Genomic DNA, 21,932 nt, shown 5'->3' on the forward strand with positions numbered 1-21,932 from the left:
AGTGGCCTCTCTTGCTGCAGAGCACGGGCTCTAGATGCATGGGCTTCAGTACTTGTGGCACACAGGCTCAGTAGTTGCTCCGCAGCATGTGGGATCCTTCCGGACCAGGGATCAAACCCGTGTCCCCTGCATTGGCAGGCAGATTCCTATCTACTGCGCCACCAGGAAAGCCCCCTATTACCATTTTCTTAATTCTTTTGGGTTTGTTTTTGTAGGTCCTTTTCTTCTCTTGTGTTTTCTGCCTAAAGAAGTTCCTTTACCATTTGTTGTAGAGCTGGTTTGGTGGTGCTGAATTCTCTTAGCTTTTGCTTGTCTGTAAAGCTTTTGATTTCTCTGTCAAATCTGAATGAGATCTTTGCCAGGTAGAGTAATCTTGGTTGTGGGTTCTTTACTTTCATCACTTTAAATATATCATGCCACTCCCTTCTAGCTTGTAGAGTTTCTGCTGAGAAATAAGCTGTTAATGTTATAGGAGTTCCCTTGTATGTTATTTGTCATTTTTCCCTTGTTGCTTTTAGTAATTTTTCTTTGTCTTTAATTTTTGTCAATTTGATTACTATGTGTCTCAGAATGTTTCTCCTTGGGCTTATTCTGCCTGGGACTCTCTGCGCTTCCTGGACTAGGGTGGCTAATTCCTTTCCCACATTAGGAAAGTTTTCGACTATAATCTCTTCAAATATTTTCTCAGGTCCTTTCTCTCTTCTCCTTCTGGCACCCCTATAATGTGAATGTTGTTGCATTTAATGTTGTCCCAGAGGTCTCTTAGGCTGTCTTCATTTCTTTTCATTCTTTTTTCATTATTCTGTTCCATGGCAGTGAATTCCACCATTCTGTCTTCCAGGTCACTTATCTGTTCTTCTGCCTCAGTTATTCTGCTATTGATTCCTTCTAGTGTATTTTTTCATTTCAGTTATTATATTGTTCATCTCTGTTTGTTTGTTCTTTAATTCTTCTAGGTCTTTTTAAAACATTTCTTGCATCTTCTCAATCTTTGCCTCCATTCTTTTTCCGAGGTCCTGGATCATCTTCACTATCATTATTCTGAATTCTTTTTCTGGGAGGTTGCCTATCTCCACTTCATTTAATTGTTTTTCTGGGGTTTCATCTTGTTCCTTCATCTGGTACATAGCCCTCTGCCTTTTCATTTTGTCTGTCTTTCTGTGAACATGGTTTTCGTTCCACAGGCTGCAGAATTGTAGTTCTTCTTGCTTCTGCTGTCTGCCCTCTGATGGATGAGGCTATCAGGACCAACTTTTCTATCATGTGGCTCCAAACCACATGTTTGGACTCCTCCTTTTACCTGGACTCTGCTGAGGGTCAGTTCTCTGAGTTTCTTCTGTCTGACGTGAAGAGGACCATTAGTGCCTCCTTTCCCTCGCGGAATATGTCACAGCTGGATGCCTACTTTCTTGCAGTTTAATTTCCACAGACTCCTAAATCTTAAAGAGCAGAACATCTCAAATCAATGTTTTGTTTTGTTTTTCCAGAGAGCCTATAAAATGCACTTTACTGTTATTTATACCTCTCGGCTTTAGAGATTCTTTAGCCATTGAAGTAACACTGTCACAGAATCAGCATCCACAGTGAAGGCATCAAGGCTCTTAGTTTCATTTTGCTTTCTAAAGTCACCTTTTTATACTTCAAGATTATATTATTTCATGCTCTTTGTGAACATTTTTATGACTAAAAAAATATGTAAAACTCAAACCTCAGTGAAATGCTAATTCATCCAGTTCAGCCCTTTCAGAAGTATTTCTCATAATTAGTGAACCATCATGGCCTTGAAGCTTGAAAAGAAAAAAGGAAATTCGGGAACCTGGAATCTGATTATAGCTTCAGGCAATGTGTCAGGTCGTCCTGGGCATTTCAAGTAGTTTTTCTGAATCTAGTTTCTTCTTTCTCTAAAAGGGACTTTCACATTAGACAGAGATACCTAGTGCTGATGAAGGGAAGGAAACTATAAAGAACCCTGCACTTTGAGGCATTATGTATAAGTCACATTGGTTACATTCTGGAAAGAGCGTTATATGTGTATCGAGGCTGGCAGAAGGTGACTTTCAGGGAGAGTACAGACGGAAGGTAGTAGTTGTAGTGGTTCTTATTTTTCACATGGTCTTAGGGTCAGTTTCTTTTAACACACAGCACTGCTGCTTGGTTTGCAGCATAGAAGTTTGATTGATAGCCAGACATATGTTACTTTATGGAGCAAAGGTTTCTTTTCGTGGAAGAGAAATTGAAGTTGGGTAAGACCCTTGAATTTTAATACAACTTAGTAAGGTAACATGAACCATCCTGTTAGCATTTAATTTCTGCCTCTGGCTGGAAGCTGTGTAAGTGGCCAGGCCCTGTGTTTATCCCCACTTTTGTTCAGGAACACACCACTGAAAATAGTTTTGAAGGGCTACATTTTTTTTTCTATGGTCTATACAATTTGTTTTGTTAAAACTTCTTTTTACAAATAATGTTTTTACTTAATAGCAAAATTAAATGAAAAATTGGGCAAAGGTTTTCTTTTAAAACCCTAGAATTTCCCCCTCTATTTTGCACTTTTGCAGTCTAGGGGAGCACTTTAAAAACAGCTTGGCAAAGGGAGCTATCACTCTGAATTTCTGTAGTAATTTAAGTGCTCTAGCTGTGACCCAGTTTCTCACAGACAGATTATTCTCAGTACAAGATGCCACTGAGGGTAATTACACTAGTTATAGATAAGGTTACAACTCCTTCTGGCAAATTTCCCATCCCATTATTGGAGGAATTGTTTCATATTGTGGTATATCATTCCCTCATTACATCAAAAGTGTCAAAGGCTAAGGTGACTTAGAATGTGAATGTGTCTGAACTCTCTAGAAGATAATTTTAAGAACTTGCCTCATATCTGTTAAATTATCTATTGATATCCAATTTAATGGATAAGTATTACAATGAGCATAATTTAAAAATGTATTATGCATAACAAGGTGATTTTGAGATGCAGTTAACCTTATGGTAATTGGGCCTTATTGATCAGGGTCTAAAACCTTCTCTGTCACAGAGGATTCAGTACCACATGCTTGTCTGCTCAGTGGTCAGTGGTTTTATTCTCTCATCAGGAAAGCACAGGGCTAAAGGTAAAAGAAATTAAGCAGAACTAATTTGTTTTTATTTAGTTGTTTAACCAGTCAGCGGTTGGTTTACCTTGCTTTCACTCTCCCCTTTTCGTTGGCAATGCATGAGTACACACAAAAGGAGCCAGGGGCTTAAAGGAGGGGAGAGCTGTGATACTTTGCTTTGATACTTTTTGCTTAGAGTTATCGCTTTGGAGTGTTTATTTGCCTGGCACTGTGCTGGGTGCCATAGGATGTCCCAAGACTTAAGGTAGAACTGTTGCCTTTGGCCGTGCATGGCTAATTGGAGAACAGTGACACAGGCAAGATGACCTGTGAACAATTCAGGCCTTAGACTGGTCTGGATGGGAGATGGGGAGCCCAGCCAAGGCGGGGGGCGAGGGGGCAGCAGCAGGGTTTCCCTGAGAAAGTGGGCCTCGAGGACCTTCGACAGTTACACAGGCAGGGGAGCGGAGGCAGTTCCAAGGGTGCAGCAGGAGCGAAAGCTCCGGAGGGGGTACAGGCCGGGCTATAGAGAGAGCCCTGCAATTGCAGCAGACAATTATCACTTGGATTAAATGAGACCAGGCAGGAGGGCCTGAGATCCAGGCCTGGTGCCTTTGTCAGGGCCCGAGTTAGCCCAGGGTCAGTTTATAAAATGGAGGTAATGGAAGCAGTGGGCTTGTAAGAATGAGACCCAGCGTGTGAGAAACACTGACAGAGTGCCTGTACGTGGCAGCTGCTCAGTTAACGGCCCATTTGTGTACCTGGGGGATCCGGAATTGGTGCCATTTGTTCCAGAGAACAGCACTGTCTTAATGAGGTTTTGAGTTTGATCTCTGACGGGTTTGCAGGATAGGCTGGAGGGGTCAGAGCTGGAGGCACAGGCTACTCTCAGATAGGGAGCACTTTCTATTGCCCAGCTCAGACCTGATGAGGGACAGACTGGAGGGAGACAAAACCTGTCACTAGCATTTGGAGACTGATTTTCTGCCTGGGGACAATGAGTAGGAATGTTTCCAAGGTGAAGTCAAGACTTCCTACCTTTCCACACTTAGTGTCTTTCTTCTTTTCTGCTTATTTCATTCCCAAAGACTGGTGACCCTCTCTGTGTCTTACCTTGCTGACTAGGAATTTAATTACCAGCCACGCAGTCATTACACCAGATTCCACCCCGGTGAAAGCCCGTGGCATGTTCCACCGGCGGTATTGTGATGCACACGTGTCTGCAGCGCTTGGTTATCTTTAAAAGCTCTTTCTTACCCCCATACCGCGAAAGTTCACGGACTCTTTGGCCAGGGGCACCTGCCACAGCCTTGCCTGGAGCTGAGAAGGCGGCCGGAAGGAAAGGCCTTCTCATCCCAGGGGCTGAGCAGGGGAGGAAGTACAGGCCCTTTTCAAGTGCTCACAGCATGAGAGGCCAGCGTCCCTCACAGCGCCCAGAAAGAGGCTGTCTGGAAGGTGTGACGCTCCAAGCCACCAGGGACCCTGCCTTTTACAGACTCGAGAAGTGAGTAGAATGGACACGATGTACCCGAGAATGAGACCCGTTCGTCAGGCCCCTGGAAGAGCCAGCAACAACTTCTCTGCTGTGTGTATGTAGGCGACACGGGGCAACTTAAGATTCACTCTGCTTTATTCCCTAAAACAGACCTCTCCCTTCTGTTAAAAAAAAAAGAAAAAAGAAAGAAAGAAACTTGGAAGCTGGCTTATATTGCAAAATGAACCCACCTAAAACACACTTTTATGAAGTGTTCTGCCATTCTTTTTTTCCAGATGCTCACTTAACATGACAGCCGGGGTGTAGTAAACCACAAAAGGCTACTTTAAAGGAGAGGGATTTGGCTTAAATCCACTGAAGCGGAGCTAAAGCTGATCTAGCCATCCATCCTTAACTTAGTTTAATTATGCCTGGATGTTCCAGTTCTCTGGGCAAATTTTTGAAATACCTGAGCAGAGCAAGGTGGAGTTAAATATGGTTTTAAATGGCTGGTTCGTTTCCTGCCTTGCAAAGAAAGTCGAAGTGGATGTCTCACAAGTTGCCACCCTCCTGCACACCAGAACACTGCCAAGCTTTAAAAGCAATTAAAAGGTTAGGATTGGTAGGGTCCTTAAATTACAGAGATTAGCGACTCAATCTGTGGATGACAGACGACGCTAAGAACTCTTTGGCAACCTATAGAAGCCTCCCAGAGGGCCGTGTACCCTTCTCCTCTTTCCCCAAAGGTACAGCTTTTTTGTCTGCTCCCACAGACCACGTGCAAGGCGGGATGTTGACAGGTAGATTTTCTTAAGTACTAGCCATTAAAGTCTCAAGTCTCTTTGTGGGCCACATGAAGAGAAACCAAAATTGTTATGAATTAGAGCTAGTGTTTGGTCCAGACAGCCTCTGGGGATTGAGCAGCATAAATATATACAATTTCAAAAGCAAGAAGTTCTGCAGTCCATATGGGGAGCTAATGAAATGCAAATCTGATACTTCAAGTATTGTTCTCACTCTGATGTTCAACTCCTTTTCTCTTAAATGCAAAACAGAAGGACTCGGCAGAAAGACACCATAAAGTGGTTTCTTCAACTCCGTGTGAAAAGGACACAGAACTAATCTTTTTTTTTTTTTTTTTTTTAAATAAGTGGAGCTTTTCTCCAGCTGGTTTTCATTAGTGGCAGTTTCAACCTTACTTAATGTACCACTTCTTTGGCCTTGCATGGCTACACCATGGTGTTTGCCCTTACTTGACTCAAGAGCCTTTAGTGTCCTGGAATCTAGGGCTACCCAGGGCCCATATGGTAGAGACCTTGATGCCGAGATACAGTTTTTCCCGTCATATGTTTTACTCATGCCAACTTGGCTAAATTGTTCCATTTAAGTTTGGGAGTTTTCCATTATGATGTTCTAGTGAACATATTCATGGGAAATGACTCCATAATGACTAACTCAATCTAGAGACGTCTGCCCAGATCCAGAGTTGCTGTCCACAGCCCAGGAGTTATTATGGTGCTACAACTTGGACTAGGGAAGAGAATGGGTCTTATTCTAGAACATGGACACTTTGGCATGTTGCCTAGGTGCTCTATTTGGGTTTGAATGCATGAAATAGAAGAGAATGATATTTGTACAATAGGATTCCCAAATTTGTTCCTTCCCTGGCCTACTTATTGGTACATGAAACAACATTCAGTTTCAACAGCAGGATGGATGGTTTTAACAAGATCGTGTCAAAATCTGGAGAAATAGGACAAGCCAGAGGTGTCCAGAGTGGGTTCTTTCCTCCTTCGTGGGCTTTATAGCCACCCCTGCACTCATCCAACCCTCTCGTTTACCTGGGAGAACACAGCTGACCATGTATGCTTCATGTACCCTTGTGTGGAGTGTTTCAGCTTATCATTAGATTCTCTCAAACATTATAACCACCTTTAAAATAAGCACCATGTCTTCTAATTATTTTTTAATTCTCCCAGGTCTAATGGGTGCTCTATACAGAGAGGAAACTCTGATGAAACAATGGGTATGAGAGCACTTTGGGAAGTTTCATGATAACCCTACTAAGCGCTGTTTATTTATCAAATAGCCGCCCTTGAATATTAATGTTACATAAGTACTGCTGCTTTTTTTTTTTTCTGGGTGGAAAAGTCTGCCTTGCAGAGTATACATATAGTTTATTGAGCCCTTTCTATGGCCAGACACTATGCTAAACATGTCTCGTGCATTATTTCACTTTATACACATACAAAAAATCCTTTTTTTTTACATAGGTTATCATTATCTCTATTTTATAGATGAAGAAACTGAGGCTGAAGAAAAAAATTTTTCCAATTTTTCGGACACTGACCAAGAAATGTCAGAGCCAGGCACAGCCTGTCTGATGCCAAAGTCCCTTCCTTCAGGAAGTTACACATGAAGGCTATATGCCTTGCTCTATATTTGTGTGTTCATGTCTTTATTCCCAGTCCTGAATGTCATTCTTCTTGAAGATCATAACTAGAAGAACAGATCGAATAATTGTACTAACACGTTAGTGGTAGCTTATAAGGAAGTAAGATTTTTTAAATAAGTCTGGGTCTAATGCTTACAAGTAGAACAAAAGAATGACCCTACTGTTACAGCTAATAATCTGATTAAGATTTTTTGCCCTGGTTGACTTGGTTGTGTGTAATAAAAACATATTTTTATAAGTATGTTTTAATGTCAACTCTTCACAGTCAGTACTTTGTTCTGCCAGAATCAAGACATAAATCCTTAATATAAATTAGTAAATCATATGAATTAGTGGTAGACAGAAAAACAGAAAACAGATTTGGGTTTTTGCTTAAATCCTTCCCTATGAGATATTAACTAGATAAGCATTATTTGTAAAAAGAATTTGGGATTAGCAATCAAGTGTCTTGGGTTTGTGTTAGATACTGCCCCTTTGTATATGTTTGACCTTGGGCAAATCACTTAGCCATTCTGAGCCTCAGTTTCTCCCTCAATTAAACAAAAATCATCACAGTTAATTTGAATGCTAAATGAAATAATACATATGAAAACTCCTCAGCTATACATTTTATTTTGTATATCAACTATTCAGTTTTTTTAACAATAACATAGACCCTGCTAACCTCAAAATCCATTTTTAATATGAGAGCGAACTTTAAACACTCCTGACACATAAGTTAAAAAGTTAGTTTTCCCCTTTCACCTTCAATTTGTGGATACTATATATTAAAGAAAACAGGTATGTGTGGGTGTTTTCCCTATTTCTCATCTTCCAATCCCTTGTTTAAGGAAACTAAATGGTAGAACATAACAGCTTTGTTCTCTGTGTCAGCAGAGCATTAGAAAGCCCTGAAAGAATGTTAAAGCCGTTTCAAAATACTGTTTTTAGGGGCAACATTGTCAGGAAATAAGCTTTCACTGAGAGATTTGGAGAAAAACGGCACTTGAAGCTGGGATAGCAAAATGAGTTACCTTGTATTAAATGTTTACGGCTCAAGCCAATATCGTTAACAACAAGTAAAATATTCTTTCTCCAGGTTGAAATTATCCAATGATGAAATCAAACGGGCAATTCTAACCATGGATGAGCAGGAGGATCTGCCCAAGGACATGTTGGAACAGGTGAGCTGCCGGGCAACGCTCAGGGCACAGGCGACACCTGACTCTCAGCAGGGAGGGGGTACTGAGGAAAGAAGTCTGGTTGTTACTGGTACATGATTTCCTCATCTCTGAATTGAGGAGGTTGAACCAAGGTTCCACACAGCTCTGTCAGAAGCCTCTAGGACTTGATTCTTCCCTTGTTTCCAAAATGATGGGTGAGAAGTACGGTCCAGAATTCGTCAAATGCCTGGGACCCTCGATGTTGGAATCTGTCTCTCATGCTGCCTGCCATCAAGTTGTTACTCCTTAGCAGGTCATAGAAATCTACTAGCTTTAGTAGAAAATGTCTGTTTCACTGGAATATTGAGAATCTGAGCACTGTGAGGTCACAGGCTGCACTGCATGAACTGAGTCATTGCTTAATCCCTGACACAATTTGCATCTTGGTCTTGGCTTACTGTTCCCACAGCCACAGAAGCCACTGTTAACCCCCTAGCACTGTCACCTTCATCAAAACACTCGTATGTGTCATAAGGTGGGGTGTAAACTTCTTGGGACTGGGCCTTGTCTCCGTAAGTTGTATAGCACTCTTCTTGCATTGTAAATGGCAGGAAATTCAAATGCTGGGGATAGTAAGGATGGCGTAGATTTATACACAATCAGTATACATTCTTGTCCGTGGTATTTGAAGATAATTTGTATTTTTTATGTCCAGGCAACACGTTGGATGTGGTGCCCTAGCCTCTCGTCATGCAGTGTTTCCATAACATGCTCCGTGCAGCCACTCCAGCTGTGTTGTGTGTTGTCAGCAGCTTGGTTCAGTTATTTCCCAAATGATACTGTTGATGATACCGTACTAGCAGATGCCCCAGGGATTGTTACCTATCTCTCAGTCTAGCCCTAAATTTTTCTGTGCATTGTGGGGACAGTCTCTGAATGCTCTAAGCCTATTCGGTCTCCTTGTCCCTGCAACAGAATCATATTTTGAGAGATTTTGGTCAAGAGGCCTCCATTTGTTAGAACCAGGACCACTTAAGGTCAACAGTGGACACAGGTGATCATGATTTCAGGCTGAACTTGAGGTATCACCTGTAGGCAGGCTCAGCTCCCAGGAGAAGAGGAAATGGATATTTCCAGTGGAGTGCCTGTATGCGTGTGCATTTTCCACGCTTCTCACTGATTTCCCAGAAGGCCTCAGATACCAGGCAGGGAGGAATGATGTGTGTGGTCTCACCACACCTCCATGGACCCGCCCCTCCCTGAAACCTCTGCAGCTGCAGTCATCCTGGGTGAAAACCGTCACACTTAGCAGTGGAGAAACTTTTCTTGCTGTCCTTTTAAGTTTTGATTTAGTTCCCCAAATAGCTAATGACTATGTTTCCAAGTCTGTTCGCTGCTCTGTGTATAAATAGTTTAAACGTTTTCGTTTTTCGAGCACTTTTAGCTCCTCTGCCCACTCTTCCCTCCCTCGCGGAACACCAGGCAGAATAGAGCCTCTGCCCCAAGAGAGTGGAGCCCAGCTGCCCTGTGTCCCTCCCTGGCCCCCAGGTGACCCTGTGCTCCAAATGCCTGCATCAAAAATTGCTTCACCCAGTGTGAAGAACCAAGCAGAAAGCTGCTTTAGTCCTTAGGTCTTCAGCCTCTATCGATAAGGTCATATGCTTAAAATTCCACAAGATCTGTTTACTGTGAAATTGCAACCAGCAAAATTCCTCCTCGAGGGAAGGGATTTCAGAATCTTGCCAAAAGGGCTTGTAGTGCAAATAGAATGTACTTCAAATAAATACAAGTAAGAAAATCAGTCTACTGAAGCAGAATCTGGCCAAGTGGATACTTTTGACCTGGCCTCTGCTGATAGTTGTGGATGTCTTGCTCTCTGCTCATCTCCCAGGCTCTTTCTTTTTTTTTCTTTTTTTTTTGTTTTTGCTGTATGTGGGCCTCTCACTGTTGTGGCCTCTCCTGTTGCGGAGCACAGGCTCCGGACGTGCAGGCTCAGCGGCCATGGCTCACGGGCCCAGCCGCTCCGCGGCATGTGGGATCTTCCCGGACCGGGGCACGAACCCATGTCCCCTGCATCGGCAGGCGGACTCTCAACTACTGCGCCACCAGGGAAGCCCTCCCAGGCTCTTTCTTTTCCTCCTTATTCTACCCCCCTTCCTCTGCTTCCTTTGCCTTCACACAGCGTCCTTTACTACTTGTTATGATCTGCATTTGAGCCACATTCCACCCCTCCTCTCCTGCTGCTTTTAGCCACTGAGATCAGATCTCAGATGAGATCCATACGCTCCTCTTTCTTGGGATGCACACCTTTCTCCTTATCTCCAGGTGTCTGTCTGGCTCTTCATTCCTCTCAAAACTGTCCAAACACAGTCTGTTCTTGACTCTGACTTGAAACGGCCTGAGCCTTTAGCCTGTGCCTCTCACTGTGCTCTTGTGAGTAACAAGAGACAGATGGTGTCTGTGTTATCCTGAACAGGGGCCTGTAGGCTCAGCGGGGCAGGTGTGGGGGGACCCCTGAAACTAGAACTGAATTTCCTTGTCCAGAAGGAAAAAGTCCAAACTCAGGGGAAAAAATAAGCCTTGTCCTCTCTCTTCCTCCTTCCTTCCCTTGCCCTACTACCTTCCCTCCAGCCCTGAGGAAGAATAAGAAGACACTTGTCCAGTGTTACTGTTTGAACGTGGGAACATCCATGCCTAGAAGCCCTCAGGCCACCAGCCCTGTGAATTCCCTGGCATCTGCTTCCATCTTTCCATCTTCCACCCCATTAGGAGAGAGGGGCGTCCCTGGCTTCTGCTCTGGCCCATCCTTTCCTTCTGCTCAGGGACCTCGCCCAGAGGGCCCTGCCCCTCTCCTCAAGGTCTTCCGCCTTGCCCTCTCAACATGTAACTTGTTCAGGTCCCAGCCCTTCCCACACACACCTCTTAAGACCGCACGTCCCCATCTGCTACTGTCCTCTCTCTTTTTTGACACAGCCAGTTCTTGAAAGCTTGTTCACTCTTCCTCACCTCACTGCAGTCCGTCCTCCTCACCTCCCTTAAGCTGTTCTCACTAAGGATATGAACTTTCTTGTTGACAAAGCCCTTTGCAGTCCTTATCTTCCTTGACATATTGGTGGTGTGTGACACCGATGGCCACTGGCCCCATGGTGAAACACCTCTTCCCTTGGCCCTGTGATTCCACATAGGCCCCTCCACTGCCTTCTAGGAAGGTTCCTCTTCTTGTTCTCATCCCATCAGTGCCGGCTTCTCTCCAGCCCTGCTTTTTTCTCTTGATGGACCCCCTGGTTACCTTACTCACATCCATGCATGTTGTAACCCACAGCAAAGCTTTGTCTTCCAGATTTCTTTGGGATTTCAGACCCATTTGTCCACCTGCCTACTAGAAATCACGACTTGGTTCTCTTGCCAGTATTTCAAACACTAAATTCACCTTCTCCTCACCCACCTTCCTCCAACCTTCTCCTCCTGGGTTCCCTGTTACACTCTGTGTACATCATTGCCCAAGCCGGAAGCCTGGGCCTCATCCTTTTGACCCTCATCTACCACAGTCGACAAATCAGGCCAGTTCAAACCCCATAAATAGCCCTAGAACCTGTCCACTACCCATTCCAGGCCACCACCGTCTCTCACCTGGATTACTGCATCAACAATCTAATCACAACCCCCAGTACTTTTGATCCTTTCTAATTCTTTCTCCATTCTGCAGGCAGAGTGTTCTTTTTAAAGTGAAAACTCATTCCCCTACTTGAGATTTTGAGTTACATCCCATGCCCTCAAAATAAAGACTGAATTTTTTGCAAGGCCCTTGCTCCTCCCTGACCTTGCCCACTGCTGCCCTCCCCCACTGCTGTGGTGGCCGCTCTTCCTCCTGTGTAAGTGCTGCACTGCCCCTTCCAGAACCCAGCATGATAAGCACTCTGCCTGGAATATATTTCCAACCTCAAACCGTTCATCTCCTTCCCTGTAGTTCCAATTCTCTTTCTCTGCTGGTGGTACCCAGACTGACTGCCTTTTCTGAGATCCCTTAATTAAATCCAACGAACATTTGAAAACCTGCTAAATGGACCACCCAATGCCAGCATCAAGTTTATGGGGAGGATCTCAGGGTCCAGATGCTCAGTGTAATTTTTTTTTTTAAAGTCCAAGAATATTTGATCTAGAAAATAGCACACAAACACAGCCCTGGGCATACACATACACGTTTGTGCCTTTAAAGAAAATTAGACACATACAGAAGTGCTTTTTCTACTTTAAATATTATTGCTATCTCTTCCACATTCCATGCTCATTTCTTCGTCCAAAATAAAATATGGAATCAAAAACTTCGCATCCCATTGTGTTCCTCTCACCTAACTCTACATGGAGCAAAAAATGAGATGGAATTAGATAAGCCAAAGAAATAAGCAAATTGATTAGAAAATACACATAAAATTACTCATTTCAGCATGATGAAATGATGTAATAGGATGTAATGATGTAATAGGAAATGATGTAATAGGAAAAAAACAGAGCTGGAAGTCGAGACCTAGGTTCTATTTCTGAAGATCACACACACTTTGCTTTATAATCCTGGGTGAGTGACCTAATCTCTCTGTAGTTGTAGTATCTTCTCATGAGAAGGTTGAATCTCCAAGGCCCCTCTAATGGACTATGTAAAGTGGGTGCTAGTAAAGAACTTCCCAATTCTGATTTGAGGGGCACTATAGAACACATAGTTACCAGAAATGAATCTTACACCAGTTTAACTACTTTCAAGTAAAAATAGAAAGGGTTTTTTCCCATTTTATTGAAATATAATTGGCATACATCACTATAAATTTAAGGTGTGTGGCAGAATGGTTTGACTTACAAATGTGAAATGATTTCCACAATAAGTTTAGTTAGCATCCATCATCTCATACAGATAAAAGTTTTTTAAAGGCAAAAAAACAAAGCAATCTTTTTTTTCCTTTCTGATGAGAACTCTTAGGATTTACTGTCTTAATAACTTTCATATATATCAAGCAGCAGCGTTAATTATAACCATGATGTTGTACACTACATCCCCGTTACTGATTTATCTTGTAACTGGAAGTTTGTACCTTTTGGCCACCTAAATGGAAAGATTCAATCACTTCATTGTAGCTGAACAGCCACCTGCGAGGAGAGCTTATAAATTAAAAGTTAAAATTTCATCTTGGGACAAATTGAACTGAAAGCATGAAAAATTAGGGCAAGAATTTAAATTATAAACCTCAGTTTTAATATTTGCATGTACTTTTTAGCTCTTGAAATTTGTTCCTGAAAAAAGTGACATTGATCTGTTGGAGGAACATAAACATGAACTGGATCGGATGGCCAAGGCTGATAGATTCCTTTTCGAGATGAGCAGGTGAGTTTGAAAATGTTTAAAAAGCAAAGATGCCCCTGGCCTTTCTAAGGAAGTGAATCTTTTGATTCCTGTTGAATTATCTGGGCCAGTTAACCTGCCTTAACTTGAAGCCTTTTTGAATCCCCAAATCTCCTCTAGTCTGAGTTGTGTGGAACTTGATTGTTTTGTTTATGTGAGTTCTCGCCCATGGGTGAGCCAGGGTCTGAGTTTCTTCACAGTTCTCTCTATTTCTGGGCCTCTTTGGCTCATGTACTTTGACCTAATCAAGTCATAACTTTTCTGGGTTCTAGTCAGTGTCATTCTCCTCAGCACTTTGATCCCTTGGGATTCTAGCCCACTCCTCCTTATACCTCAACATCTCAAGGTTGTTGTAAAATAGAAAAAAATGGGCAGACTCAGAGGCATCAACATAGAGCCCACATAACTAAATAGCCAGGGTCTGGATGTCAAATCATGACACACGCAGACATCACTAATCGATCGTGGCACTCTTCCCATGGAACCTTGGCAAGCTTTCTCAACCCTTCTCCAGAAAGCCCCGCAGCAGCTGCTGCTCCGTAATTGAGTTTGGCCTGTGAGCTGAGTTGCTTTGCCATCCCAGGCCTAGCGAATTGATTCTGCATTAGACAAGGACCAGTGATCCTGAAACCTTCAGTCAACCCCCGGGCAGAGCTCCTCCCCTGAGTGCCAGTGGCCTACATGGTGGCCAAGGTGAACATGCCACTCTGCAGTTCTGCCATATCTGGACTTACTTTTGTTGTTTCACCTCAACTTGCCATTTTTGTATACTACTGTAGAACAAAGGATGGCTTTGAAATTTTGACACGTGTGCCCAGCAACCCTTTGTGTGGACAAATACATGGCCACCTGCAATAACTGCCCCTTAGTAACTGTCTAGATCTTTGCGTGCATCTTAATCCTGCTATCAGCCCTGCCAGGAGGGCTGTCAGGCAGGGAGGTATTCTCTGCCAGCAACTGGAGGAGTTAAGGTTCCTGCCCAAGGTCACCTAGTAAGAGCAGAACCTAGCCTGCATCTGTCTGATTTTATGGTATAGTTTTGGATGAGGGCTGATTGCTAGTCCTACTGGGCTGAAGTTTCCACCAGGGAGCAGGTTAGGCAGCGATTTCAGAAGGCCTGGGCAGGTTTGCCCACCCTCACCCGCTCAGAAACACCAAGCAGCCTGTCTTGGTGGTGATCACAGTCCAGTTCCCTGTTATCTCTAGTTGCTAGTCGCTATCGTGGAAGGCAGAGCTTTCCAGCCCTGAGGGGTGCAGCTAGGGACCTAACTGTGAAGAAAGAGGAAGGTTTGGGGATGTGAGTGGGGAGAAGATGGTGTGAGGAGAGAATGCCGGAGACAAGTTTTACCCTACAGTTCTGCAAGGCACACTTTGTGGCGAGTGAAGCACCATGGCAGGAGCGCAGGCAACTGCCCCTCATTTGCAGCAGAAGCGGGGAGTCTTTATATTTTCATTCCTTTTTATCGCTTTTCTGTTCTCAAGAGCTACTAGGACTCTGAGGAAGTGAAGGGGGCTTTAGTCAACGGCAGTTAGTTCTCACTTTCTTTTAGCAATTGCATAAGCTGATTGGAGCTGAGGCCCTGCTGCACTTGCCCGAACACTCCCTGTAGGGCACTGGGAAATGGGCTGTCCAGGCGCAGTTGGCCTCAGGCCCTGTGCTTCTGTCCAGGAGAGGAACTGTGTGTGTGTGTGTGTGTGTGTGTGTGTGTGTGTGTGTGTGTGTGTGTGTGTGTGTGTGTGTGTGTGTGTGTGTGTGTGTGTGTGTGTGTGTGTGTGTGTGTGTGTGTGTGTTGGGGTGGGAGTGCTCTAAGGTACCATCACCTCCATATTCATTGAGTGAACATAGGTGTATTAAGTACATGTTCATTAGTTGATGCTTGCTCTTACAGAATTAATCATTATCAGCAAAGACTGCAGTCGCTGTACTTCAAAAAGAAGTTTGCAGAGCGTGTGGCAGAAGTGAAACCCAAAGTAGAAGGTAAAGTCAAGCTGCCCAGACTGGCAATGATGTTCATCTCAAGTGCCCATTTACAAGTGGAGTGCAAGTGCATATAGTAAACTGGATCCCTTTGGTGATTTTTTTTTTTTGCTTGAAATCTGTTGGAATTCTGGCAGATAATCACTTAAGGTCTGTCCTTGGCTTAATGGCCTAGCCTGGGTTCTGGAACTCATAGCACACTCCCTGGACTCCTCTGCAGAACTGGGCTTTTGCTCTCTGGGTGTTGGTGAGGAATTTATTTGATCGCTACTGGCATTAAACCTACAGTTAGCTTTCTCGTAATGGGGCCTTACTGGATTTTTCTGAGGGAAGATTTGAGGCTGATATATGGTTTGATTTTGAGGCTGTTAAATTTGTAGGTGTTTGAAATGTGGGCAACTGAGGAGCACAGCCACAGAGTGCAGGCTGACTTTGGGGTCCTGATGACACCTGCTAGCTGTGACATGTCACATGTTTTTGCCCAGTTTTTCTATCAGTGGAATTGATCAATTGTCCTGTGATCTGACTCACACCAGGCAAGAAAGGGTTTGCAAAGGAATGTGGAAAATGCAATAGCTGCTCTATGTATTCCTAACTGCTTATGGTCGGTGAGTCAGCCAAGAACAAGACTGAGAAAGGCTAGGATTGTGCACCTGTCTCTGGGTCTCTTGAACAATTTGAGCTGGCTCTCCTTGCCCCCTTGCTCTTGGCTTCTGGTAAAGGTGTTCGGAAAGTGCTCCCTGGTAGTCTAACAGCCCCATCTTACATCTTCAGTATCTGTTATCAGGTGTGTGGATTTAGGATGGGTATCATTGAAAAATCTTGTTGTAATAGTTTTATGTATTTTGTTTTGAAGCAATTCGTTCTGGTTCAGAAGAGGTGTTTAGGAGCAGTTCCCTGAAGCAGTTGCTGGAAGTGGTTTTGGCATTTGGAAATTACATGAATAAAGGCCAAAGAGGCAATGCATATGGATTCAAGATATCCAGCCTAAATAAGATTGCTGACACAAAATCCAGTATCGATAAGTAAGTATGGAAGATCTGGGAGCTTAGTTCGGGGCTCAACGTTGCACCCTCTGGTCCTCCTGGGCCTCCTCATCCCGAAGTGTCTGGTCTGCACTTCTCCTTCTCCTGCTCTTCCCTTCTCCACTGACTCCTCCCTTCCTGTCTCACGACCACACGTATCCCCAGGTTCCCACTGGGCCAGTTATCCTTCATTTTCATTCCACAGGGATATCATCTAGTCCAAGGTTTTTGTGTTTGGGGTTTTCTTGAGTAAACTTATTACAGTGTAATACGTGAAAGACAGGTTCACTCACCATAAAGGTACAGCTTGATGACTTTTCACAAATTGAACACATCTGTATAACTAGTGCCCAGGTCAAGAAACGGAACCTTACCAGCACCCTAGTAGCCCCCTCACGGCCTCTCCTAATTGCTACCCCTCCACAGAGATAAAAAACTGACAGCTGATGACAGAATGTGAAGTTTGTTGGCTTTTTAGGTTATGGTTTCCTTGGTACCTGGAAGCTAGCAGCTACATTAAAAAATGACAATGTATAAATGCATTTTGGCTGTTGGTATTCAGCTGCTCATCCCAAGACTCATTAAAATGCTTCCTAGAAAGTGTGTTTTAGGTGAACAGATTGCTGTTAGAGACACCAGAAGGTGAAAATGTGCTAGTGTCATTTCCATGTAAGGGCATCAGGCATTTTAACTCTAGCTTCCCTGCGAGTTGTGTTTCCCACTGACTTGGAAGGAATTTGTTTCTAAGGTAAACTCTGTAACCCGAATTATTTTTAGAAGTATAGGCTGTTCACCCTAATTATTCCCAACCAATGAGACTCTTTATTCTATATTTTCTATAGGGTCAGTGAAGCATAGCATTATGGCAACCCTGAATCCATCGTATAAGAAACAAGCAGTATGTTCAGTTGTAGGGCTAAACCTTAGTTTTGCATTGTGTAGAAATAGATGAACAAAGCACAGCTGATACGTTCTATCAACACCACCTTATTTTTCTTTGAATTTTATTATTTTTTATACAGCAGGTTCTTCTTATTAGTTATCCATTTTATACACATGAGTGTATATATGTCAATCCCAATCGCCCAATTCACCACACCACCACCCCCACACCCCCACTTTCCCCCCTTAGTGTCCATACATTTGTTCTCTACATCTGTGTCTCACTTTCTGCCCTGCAAACCAGTTCACCTGTACCATTTTTCTAGATTCCACATATATGTGTTAATATATGATATTTGTTTTTCTCTTTCTTACTTCACCCTGTATGACAGTCCCTAGGTCCATCTGTGTCTCTACAAATGACCCAATTTCATTCCTTTTTATGGCTGAGTAATATTCCATTGTATATATGTACCACATCTTCTTTATCCATTCGTCTGTTGGATGGACATTTAGGTTGCTTCCATGACCTGGCTATTGTAAATAGTGCTGCAGTGAACATTGGGGTGCATGTGTCTTTTTGAATTATGGTTTTCTCTGAACACCACCTTATTTTTAATGTAAGCACTTGATCCTTTCAGAGCCCGTTCACATTTGATTGTCACAACAACCTGTGAAGTCCCCAGGCCAAGTGTTGTATCACCTGTTGTCAGATAAAGAAACTGAGGCAGGGTCAGGTGGCTCATTTAGCTTGTCTGAGGTCACAAGCAGCAAGGTGTTTGGCCTTACATGTATTTGACAGTTGTTCTAGTGGTCTGCCCACAGCTCTCCTCTGCCAACAGACTGATTTTATTTGGAGGCTGCAGTACGTAACTGCAGCATCTTACTTGCATATAAAGAGCAGCCGTCTTTTAAGGAACAGTATTCTCTTCAACTGGGCTTGCAGGCTGGGGAGGAGGGAAATCCTCACCACCAGTCAGTCCTATTCTCTTTCTCTTTCTCTCTCTCTCTGTCCACACACACACACACACACACACACACACACACACACACACACACACATTTGCCCCCCACCTTCCAACTTACTGATAAGCTGGCACTTACTACATGATTATCTGCTAGTTAATGATATAAAATTTATCCAATACACAATAAGCCTTTTCAAAACAATAAATTAAAAACATTTCTGATCTTCTTCTTTTCCCTCTTCACTCTACATTAAAGGCTTGTTTCTGGTAATGACCAGAGAGTAGTCAAATGTGAGGCTGTTTAGTTGTTGTTTTTATTATTCAGGAATTTATATTCACTCATATGAGGTGCTATGTGGATAGCAAACAAATGTGGTTTGCTATCCAAATGTGATCTGGTTTTAAGTCTTTCTACACTAAAAAAGGCGTATATGGTTAATTAAATAAATTTCTCTGACTAACAAAGCATTTCTCTGAAATAATGAAAGAAAATGGCATTACTCTTTCTCGTGATGGTTGCTGGGATTTTGCCTCTCATGCAGCCGGCACATGGCAGACACATAGATTCTGTGAAAGGCAGAACTGAAGTGGAACAATACAGCTGAACACCTGCAAAATATGTGGCCAGAACTATTAGCCACTGTTTACTTTGCTGAGCAATGGTTTTCTAATTATTAGCACAAGAAAAATAAGGGGAAATATTTTTCCATGTGGGCCAGTTGACTCAGAGGAATAGGATTGCATTGACTCCTAGGAAGCTGCAAGGGTAACCAGAAATGGTTTGCACTGCTATGGGGAAAAAATTGTTTGGCAGCTCTGCTTTACCTTTGTTGGGGGCGGTGTGTACTTAGCCTTGTGAATTAGCAAACTGCCTAAAAATTATGGAAATGTTTTTAAAGAAATTCATTTGTGTCCTGATTATGCTAACTTTCAGTAGCCTAAGTGCTTCTTGATCTTGGCTGTTAGTCTCAGTGGGGAGTTTTAAAAAAATACCCACACCTGGTCCCACCTCACTCCAATGACTGAATCTCAGGTTGGCCCAGGCATCTGGGGTCCAGGTGATTGTAATGTGCATCAGAGTCGGGGACCAGGGGACCAGGCTACGACAGTGTGGCCTCATAGATAGTGTTATCAGATGCCTGCCTTTTCAACCCAGGTCAGTCAAGGTTCAGCCCTGTCACCACCAAAGAGGGAGCTGGTTGTGCAGTTAGGAGCTGAAGTGTTGCTAAAATTAGGCTGTGAGGGTATCATATCCATGATGGCACAGTCCTGGCCCATTTCCAGGTCCTGCCCTGAAATAGGGGGCATTCTAACTTTCCAGCCATCCTTTACTGCCACAGCAAAACAAATAAGGTCAGAAGGGGAAAGAGCAAAACAAATGAGTCAGAAGGGGAAAATGTTATCACCCAGTTGAAAGAAACCCTTAAGTGAGAATTGTCAGTAATTTTCATCAGTGAGTTGCTGCTCTGTACTTTCAGACTTGAAAATTAGCCGTCCTCTCTAGTGGATTAAACATCCCTCGCTCACCACCCCACCCTGCTTGTTAGGAATTTGCAGGGCAGGCCTCGTCTTTGGGTGGATGCACTGTGAAGGGATGTCCCCTTTGGCAGTGGTTCAGACTCCTTTCCATCACCCATCGCATTACGCAGATTTTGAAGGATCCCCATTATCAGCCCAAAACGTAATTCTTATCCCCTGCCCTTCCCTTTCAGAAGACGTGTGCTTCTTTTGACGTGTATTTTTGTAAATCCCATGAAGGCTCTCCTCTCCTCCCTTTCTCTTAAGAATGCCTGCCTTTCAGGAACCTACACATTTTGAAAGTAATGCAGGGATATAGCATTCTTGTGGAAGTAATCACTTGAATATACAAATCATATGCAGATATTAACCATGTTTAATACTCTCTCCTGTAATTGTAGGAACATTACACTTTTGCACTATCTCATAACTATTGTGGAAAATAAATACCCCAAGGTTCTTAATCTAAATGAGGAGCTGCAGGACATTCCTCAAGCAGCAAAAGTAAAGTAAGTACTTAGAGTGAATTCTTTCAGTTTTTTAAATCTGTTGGACTCTGGTTTAGCCCTTGAGATAGTTAGCGTTGCATGAAGAGGGTCCTTCTGTTTGCTTTCCCCTGAACAGTGTATGAAATAAAGTTTGAATAGTATCCAAGTCACTCAGATGTGTTACATGAGTTTGAATATACGGTTGACTCTTGAACGGGGGCGGGGGGTGGTTAAGGGTGCCGAATCCCCACTGCACAGCTGAAAATCCAACATATAACTTCATAGCTGACCCTTCCTGTGCGGGGTTCCTCAGTACCCGTGGTCCCACATCTGAGGATTCAGTCAACCACAGATCATGTAGTACATAATTATTGAAAAAACATCTGCGTATAAGTGGACCCACACAGTTCCCACCTGTGTTGTTCAAGGGTCACTGTGTACTTGTTCTAGCTGTTTTGGAATATTCCTGGATGCAGTTTCTAACTTCTACAAAACCTAATTTTCTGAGTTATGAAGAGTCTAGGGAAGCAGTGTGGCTTCACTAGTAGTTGGAAAGGGTGGTTCTCTTAAAATACAGGTGGGAACACCCTTAGTTAAATGAGGATATGAGGATACATTGTTAAGCAAATGGAAGTCCTGCAGGTCAGGGTGTTGCTAGTAATTTTCCCATGTGTACACACTCCCAGAAACCAAGCAACCTTTTAATGGAAAGCAGTCTTTATGCAAATGAAGGAACTAAAAATAAAGTGGAAAGTCACTAAACTTTCCCCACAAACTTCACACCACTTTTCAGAGACCTCATGAGGGGCAGGCACTTTTCCTTTCTGTTCCTTCTGCTTCCTTTTGCCCCCACCCCGCCTTTTAAAAATATTTATTTGTTTTTGGCTGCATTGGGTCTTGGTTGTCCCGCGCGGGCTTTCTCTAGTTGTGGCAATAGGGGACTACGCTTTGTTGTGGTGCGCGGGCTTCTCATTGCGGTGGCGGAGCACGGGCTCCAGGCGCGTGGGCTCAGTAGTTGTGGCTTGCGGGCTCTAGAGCACAGGCTCAGTAGTTGTGGCGCATGGGCTTAGTTGCTCCATGGCATGTGGGCTCTTCCCCGACCAGGGCTCGAACCCGTGTCCCCTGCATTGGCAGGCGGATTCTTAACCACTGTGCCACCAGGGAAATACTCCACTCCCCTTTTTTAAAAACATATTTAAACTGCACCTTTTTGCAGTGATTTTAGAAAGCCTGATGGGCAGGCTAATTTTTTCCCTCTGTAGAGTTTGGTAGAAATGTACCATGTAAGACATGAAATTACAATGTTGAAGTAAATGAAGTGTCAATGAATTTGTTTACATGTGAATTCTCTGCGAGAATTAAGTTGTAATCTCTCATGTTTAAAAGCTGTCAAATAAAAAGCATTATGGGAGAAGCCCAGGAAACTTTCTCTGTTTTAAAAAAAAAAAGTAAATGAAAACTAATTAGTAAAACTTTAAGAAAAATCACTGTTGATTGAAATGTAGGCCATCACCTTGTAATATT

The 21,932-nt window shown here is 43.3% G+C and overlaps 1 protein-coding gene across 1 annotated transcript in view; it reads left to right on the forward strand.

The window, feature by feature from the left end:
* The window catches only part of DAAM1 (dishevelled associated activator of morphogenesis 1), a 176,084-nt gene that overhangs the window by 138,819 nt on the left and 15,333 nt on the right, over nucleotides 1–21,932 (forward strand). The window contains exons 17-21 of the mRNA XM_082617433.1: nucleotides 8,097–8,181; nucleotides 13,425–13,531; nucleotides 15,439–15,527; nucleotides 16,384–16,552; nucleotides 20,322–20,429. Of these exons, the coding sequence (XP_082473559.1) occupies nucleotides 8,097–8,181; nucleotides 13,425–13,531; nucleotides 15,439–15,527; nucleotides 16,384–16,552; nucleotides 20,322–20,429 (558 nt within the window). The remainder of the gene's footprint in view (nucleotides 1–8,096; nucleotides 8,182–13,424; nucleotides 13,532–15,438; nucleotides 15,528–16,383; nucleotides 16,553–20,321; nucleotides 20,430–21,932) is intronic.

The sequence above is a fragment of the Mesoplodon mirus genome (genome assembly GCF_964341445.2).
Source record: "Mesoplodon mirus genome assembly, chromosome: 4".
Taxonomy (NCBI): Eukaryota; Metazoa; Chordata; class Mammalia; order Artiodactyla; family Ziphiidae; genus Mesoplodon; species Mesoplodon mirus.